Source organism: Nanorana parkeri, unplaced genomic scaffold, assembly GCF_000935625.1.
Source record: "Nanorana parkeri isolate BGI_ZX_2015 unplaced genomic scaffold, ASM93562v1 scaffold124, whole genome shotgun sequence".
NCBI classification, from domain to species: Eukaryota; Metazoa; Chordata; class Amphibia; order Anura; family Dicroglossidae; genus Nanorana; species Nanorana parkeri.
In genome coordinates, this window is record NW_017306392.1 from 418304 (window position 1) to 425555 (window position 7252).

At 37.4% G+C, this 7252-nt stretch overlaps 1 protein-coding gene across 1 annotated transcript in view; it reads right to left on the reverse strand.

Annotated features, from left to right (window-relative positions):
• Positions 1 to 821: 821 nt before the first annotated feature.
• The window catches only part of SLC4A4 (solute carrier family 4 member 4), a 208718-nt gene continuing 202287 nt past the window's right edge, over positions 822 to 7252 (reverse strand). The window contains exons 24-25 of the mRNA XM_018553578.1: positions 4812 to 4888; positions 822 to 2031 (exon numbers count right to left, since the gene is read on the reverse strand). Of these exons, the coding sequence (XP_018409080.1) occupies positions 1926 to 2031; positions 4812 to 4888 (183 nt within the window). The 3' untranslated portion in view covers positions 822 to 1925. The remainder of the gene's footprint in view (positions 2032 to 4811; positions 4889 to 7252) is intronic.

Here is a 7252-nt window from a genome sequence, read left to right on the forward strand (position 1 = left end):
AATTTTTACCACATTTACTAAGCTAAGGAAAAAATTACCTTGAAATATTAAAGTTTCCTTGCAAAGGGAGTAGTTTTTTTGCCTTTAGGAAATCAAACTAATTGAGGGGAATTTATCAAGACTGGAGCAGACAAAATCTGCAGCAGATTTGCACTGCAACCAATCAGCTTCTATCTCTCATTTTAAATCTCAACTGAGCAAACTGAAGAGAGATGCTGATTGGTTGCCATGGGAAACTGCTCCAGTTTCTGTCTGCTCCAGTTTTGATAAATTCCTCCCATTGTGTCTTATTTAGGTGGAATTTGCCTTCTGAATCAGGACCCAGTGAATGATCATTATTATTGTATTATAATTGCATTAAACAAGTCTAGTGGCAATGGTTGTCAAGAGAAAACTTGTACCTATTTCTGGAGACAACTGAGGCAGGAGCAAGAGAAATCCGCCAATAAGTAGATAAACCGTGACAATAGGGTCACTATTACATACATGGCTTAGATGATCAATTCCAAGTATATCATTAAAAGCGGGCCGTTTTTTAATCAGGCAGAAACCTTGTAATCCAACAAGTCTTAGAAAATCATATATATTGTACCCCAATATGGGGACTGAATGTCAGACGGCATATTGAGGTGGCTGAAAATTGTTTCCTTGAATGTGACATCACTGTTCTGGAAAGGTAAAAGGTGGGTCAAGAAAACACTTATCTTCCTGTCCAATTTGACAATACACTAGGCACTACGTAAAGGACTAAAGTGATGAGTGCTGTCAATCAAAATGGGTTTGCAAGCTTGTAGGGAAATTCACATTCAAACCCCCTTTTCTATGTCCCACACATAAGCATTGTATTGAAACATATTAACTAATAAACAAGAATGTGTTAGAGAAACTGCATAAATACAAAAAATAATAATAATTACAGTTTAAAAAAATCAATATTTCTAGGTTTTAATTGATCCCTGTTACCAGTCAACGTGATTAATTATTGCCTAGGTACTCCTATCATACATCTTACACCGCATAAAATAATGGATTATAAACCCCACCTCCCTCATGACATCATTTTAAAAAACCACCTACCTCTGAAATTACTTTGTTTGTCTCTTTAGTATAAAGTACAAAATTATTTTTAAAGAGTTTGTCAAGTCCTAAGTATGGAGATTTGTGTTATAATATAAATCACATTGTGTACAGTACATTCATACAGAAAAAAAAGCCCAGTTTTCTACAAATAAGAGGTAGAACTACTTAAAACTATATGTTTCCTGCTGCAGGAAAAATAATTCATTTTTTACAGTAATTTAAAAAAGTTAAAAAAATTAACAATATATAAGTTGAAGGTTAGGCCCCATATTTTATAGACAAGCTAGAATATATTTAACACTCTCCATTAAATATGCAGCGTATTTAAAAGCAGGATGCCTAGCCTAGGGGCTTATTACCTTATGGCAATCGGTTGTATATTATTGATACATTAGCAAGTCAAGTACCAGTATATATTTATTTTTGATTAATACTATGATTCTGTTCTGTCATGGAACTGCAAGCAACTCTAAGATATGGAGTGGACATGCTGATCACTCAACAGTATTTTGCATAGTTGCTTCAATAAAAAAAAGGAAGCGCTGCATTTAGAGCATTACATATGTGAGAATGTCACCAGGCATCTGTCTTGTGCAATAAACATATTATGAATTTTCAGGGGAGACACAGTGAAAAGGCAATGACTTATTTTGACCAGAAATCCGCAGGATTAGTACACCAGTCTGTATGTACAGTTCACAGTGGAAGCACTCTAGTCAGTAAAAGCTGTTTTATATAACTGCCAGCACAAGCATCATATAATGTCACGTTAAAGGAGTGTTGATTTTATGTTTGGCTAGTGATGACAAAAGATCCGAGGAAGATGCAGGGAGTGGTTTGTAGATTCACAAAGTTGTCTCTGTTCCCCGGCTTCTCCAGAAGTAAGTGTCATCGTCTGGCTCAAGCTCTATTCTAATTTGAGGCACAAGTCGTATGTGAGTACTAGGTGAGCTACAAGGAATACAAAAAGATACACTATTAGGGAGGCATTCATTTTTATTTTCAAGATACCAATGTTGCATATTAAAAGTCATACCATCCAGAACTTGCATTTTGCACCCATTTGAAGAACTTATCTTTAGGCACAGTGGGGTTAATCTACTAAAGTCAGAAAGGCTGTTCATTTCGTAAGGGAATATGCACTTTGCAGGGGGAAGTTTCCCTTAGTTTGGAGAATGTGGTTAGATTACACTTTGCAAAGAATACCTACTCATGTGCAAGGAAAATTAAAAAAAACAGTAGTTTTGCTTGCACATGATTGCATGATGGAACTCGGCGGAGCTTCACCTCATTCACTTACCTAAGGTGAAACTTCCCCTGCAAAATGCAAATTCCCTTGCAAAATGAACAGCCTATTTGACTTTAGTAAATCAACTCCAGTGCTTCTAAAAACCAAGCTACTTAGTAGTAGTTACTTAGCAGTGCTACGCTGCTTGGCACTGCCAGAAATATTTGCTTGCTCTTACATTAGAGTAGCAATGTAGATCATATGCCCTCATCCCTTCAAACACTATGCAAGAATCACATCTGGAGACAGACATGTTTAGCTCTGCTAATATCTCAATAATCTGCTATTGGTGGAAATAATGCATATGACATCCATCACTACTCTCTTCATCTCAAGTCCACGAGGTGGATGAAAACCCTCATTTTCAAAAGCCCAGGGTAAATAACATTTTTGGTTTCTAACTGAAATGCTTTGTAGATGTAAATACTGATATCTTAATATTTCACATACAACACATTGTCATAATTACTGTATATAGTGGGCCACAAAGAAATATGATTATTGGGTATCTAACTCCCCAACTTTTTTAAAAGAAACCCAACCTTTTTTAGCTTCAGGTGCTATGAAGAAATTTGTAGTTAAAAGTTTAAAGCAGTGGAACTAAATTCATCTAAGTTCCTCTTTCTCAATGATAATTAAAGTGTATCTGAACCCAAGAACAAAAATTTAATATATTGCAGCTTACCAGTACTTAGAGGTGGTGGCTGCATTACTTTTCTTTATTTTCACCTGCTGATCCTGTCAGGAACACACTTCCTGTTCTAGGGTAACAACGCTCACTCGCCCTACTGTATTTTCATAGAGGAGCAGTGTTGTCTTGTCAACCTAGGACAAAAGGATGAAACACCTGCCCATCTCCCTTCTTTACAATATAAGGGGGAAGTGTTACATAGTCCAAGGAGATAGCTGGAAACAATGCTAACTGATAACAGTCAGTAGAGGGAGAATGTATAGGAAGTTATTAGCTCATTTCTGGCAAGATCAACATGTATTTTTTGTACTTATAGAACAGATATAGCAAACTGTTTTCAATTGTATATTTAAAGGACCGAGCAAATAAGAGAAGTTAATTGTTACAATTTACATACACTTTAAGGCAGGGGTGCCCATTAGGTCGATCGCGATCTACCAGTCGATTGCAAAACGAACACTAGTAGATCGCGATTGGCTCACTGACCTGTGTCCTGTCCGCCCACGTTGCTCGTGCGGCTAAGTTTGTCAGAAGCTGCAGACGGGTAGGGGCGGGACACCTCTCCCAGTCTGCACATTCTGCCACACGAGCACCACAGGAGGACAGAACACCGCACCTCAGAGGAGACCCAGAAAGCTGCTGGAGTGCAGGTAGGAAAAGACAGCCAGAAGAGAGCAGAGAGAGAAGAGAGACAGCAGAGAGAGAGAGAGAGAAAGAGAGAGAGAGAAAGAAGAGAGACAGCAGAGAGACAAGAGAGACAGCAGAGAGAAGAGACAGCAGAGAGAGAGAAGAGAGACAGCAGAGAGAGAGAGAGAGAGAAGAGAGACAGAGAGAGAAAGCAGAGAGAGAAGAGAGACAGCAGAGAGAGAGAGAAGAGAGACAGCAGAGAGAGAGAGAAGAGAGACAGCAGAGAGAGAGAGAAGAGAGACAGCAGAGAGAGAGAGAAGAGAGACAGCAGAGAGAGAAGAGAGACAGCAGACAGAAGAGAGACAGCATAGCTAGGAGAGAGAGAGAAGAGACAGCCAAGAGAGAGGGCCGGTTCACACCACAAAGTCTGCGTTCCAGAGCGTTCAGCCTCTGGTACGCAAGCCAGCCGGTGTTCTATCAAAGTTTGTGACTATGTTAGAATGTGTGACCGATCAATGCACCGCCACGCCCCCTCCCACAGGTGTTTTTTCGCTGGCAGATCTCATTGAGCTAGTCATTTGAAAAGTAGATCTCCAGACAGAAAATTATTTTTTGGGGTGTTCTAAACGATGTGTTCAGATGCAAGTGTATGCCAAAAAAAAGACATGGTAAAAGTTACTGGGACTAGAATGAACTGAAATTTCTGGTGGGGGAACTCCAGGACCCAAAACAATGTAAGCAAAAGCCAGAAACTGATATATTGGGCCCAGATTTTTTATGTAGCTCATACACTTGGAAGTTTTTATTAAAAAAAAAAAAGAAACAACAAAGAGAAAAATGGTTTGAAAAAGACGCACAAGAGAAAAGACGAGAGCCAAATTCCAAAGAACTATGAGAAGACTGACTAAAGGAATCACTTCACATTTCACTTCTATAAAATCTGCTTGAATATGGTATAATGTATGCAAAGTGTTGGAACGGTTACTTCCTCACAGCAACCAATTATTTTGTAGAACATGTTTGAATTTTATTACCCTTTAAAACTTTTCTTTCACAGAGAACGAAAGCTATTCCTGCAATTTGAAAGAAAATGTTAGCCAAGTCTTATGCGAGCAGAATCCTCACCTTTGTTTGTGTGACTGAAGAAATGGAAGTCTTTCAGCATGTTGTGTGTCGTTCAAGGAATGTAAATGGCTTTTCTCCTGCATGAAATAGATACATAAACAGGTAAACAAACAAAATTGCAAGCTGATTATACAAATAGCTACGATGGAATTACAAAGACGGTTATTAGTAAAACCAGGACAGTATGCTTTCAGATACTTGGCCATTTTTCTAAAGATTATGCAGCATGCCTACCAATGAATAGTGACTTTATGTGTAGAAACTATATACAAAGTATCGACCAGACTAAACCAAAAAAGTTTAGTGGTCTAGTGAAAAAATATATTGTGCCTTTTCTCAGTATATACAATACATTCAATGTTTCTCCTTTGACCAGTCTATGTCATGTAGTGTATGGCCTACCATTAATGCTAAAGGTATAATAGACCAAAAATCATTGCATTTTATAATAACTGCTGCATATAATATTTTCACTTATTGTAACACATTAACTGAATAAAACTGCACCAGAAAGAAATATATTAAAAACACAGAATTATGGATTTAATCACAGATTCAGTACTATATGGGTATTTATTCTACTTCAAAACCAAAATACTTAAAGGGGTATTAAACCCTTGCGTGTTTTTGCATATATCTACTGCTAGCAAGCAAAAACATAAAAAAAAACCTTTTAAAAAGGGTCAATACTTACCTGTGTCTTCGCCGCGCGCTCCCTTTCGAACATCTGAAGAGTCCGCAAAGGATCTTGGGGCAGGCGCATGCGCAGTTCAGATGTTCGGCCGGGAGACGAGGAGAGACACAAGGTAAGTCTATGGAGCAGCGTGCACCCGCACAGACTCCGTGGGATGTCAGAGGAGAGGAGGACAGAGGAGTCAGCGCTGGATCGGAGACCCGCACATAGCGCTGGAGGGACAGTTGAAAAGGACAGGAAAGAAGATGATCGGATTAAGAGACATAATTTAAGGTAAATCCCTACACAAGGATTGGGAAGGGGGGAAAACATTTGACTTTAATGTCACTTTAAAATTCTTGGCATATTACATAGGGACAACTCACAAATATGATCAGGAAAGCCATTCTGAAAGCTTGTAGCTTCTCCCTATCTTGTTTTATGAATGAGAACTTACACATGGAGAGCTCAGAAGGTAAACAAGGTAATTGCTTTAGCAAGCTATAGTGCAAATAAGACATGTAACCTGGTTGTGGCAGGCCAATTATTTTTCTGCCCACTGGGAAATTCTTTCAATGCATATAAGCTCTGGCTCAACTAATACTTTAATCCCATCACAGATCCCCTCCTAATGTCCTTGTAATAAAGATGGAAACAACCAGCTTTCAGAAATGTACAGAACTTTATGTACAGTACATGGAACAGTTGACAAGAGAGGGACATATAACATTATGTACACATGCACAAAACATAATATAATTATAATAGATGGCATGATTGCAAATGAAACCGCAAGGGATGTATGAATACAATCATAAACACATTAGATGATAGAACAAAATCATGTATTGATGAGAATGATAGTGGTCCATGATAATTGAGATTTGTACCCCAGTGATAATGATTAGAGAGCCAAAATGTTAATAAGATTAAATAATCCTTTTTTTAATAAAGAGCCAGCAATAAAGAAGACAATTACTAACCATAAAGGATAATTAGAGAAAAATCAAGAGTACAGCATACAATTTTAAAGGACTTGTTATTTTCTTCCTTTTTTAATATCTATTATTTTGACTGTCTTAATGCATATAAAAATTACAAAGTGCACGGGTGTAGCTATGTTCTATCACTATATATGCATGCTTTGCTTTCTAATAAGTCAGGTTATATAGTGATTGTTTTATATTGCATGTATATATTTATACATAGCAAGTATATGTATGCAAGGGTGATTGTGATTAGACTAGGAAAGAGGGCTCTCTGTGTGGTTTAATTTTTGCCAAAGTACAGATAACCACCAAGAGAGAATTTACAAATCTATGGCACAGTCATTGAAATATGGTTCATGTAAAATATGAAGGTCACAAACAAGTACGCTTCACAATAAATATAAATGTGCGCTCACTAAACATTTGCTATAGTTTTCCATTAAGATCTCAAGTGTAATACTGTGATGTACACTGATTTGAGTTGACATTGTGTATAAAACATGTATGTTGGGCTCTATTTTAGTGAACAGTAGCCATTTCAGCTACTTACTACATATAGATAAAGAATTTTACATATACCACTATGAAATTGGATATTAAATGTTAGGACAGAAAGAGACTGTAAGCAAGAATAGGGCACACTTATCTAAGTACTGTAGTATAAGGCATTTATTGATCTGTTATAGCTCCGAGACCACAAGTGTCTGGTTTGATGTTCATCTGGGACCCCAAAACATAAAGTTCCAGGTATATATATATATATATATATATTGACATTT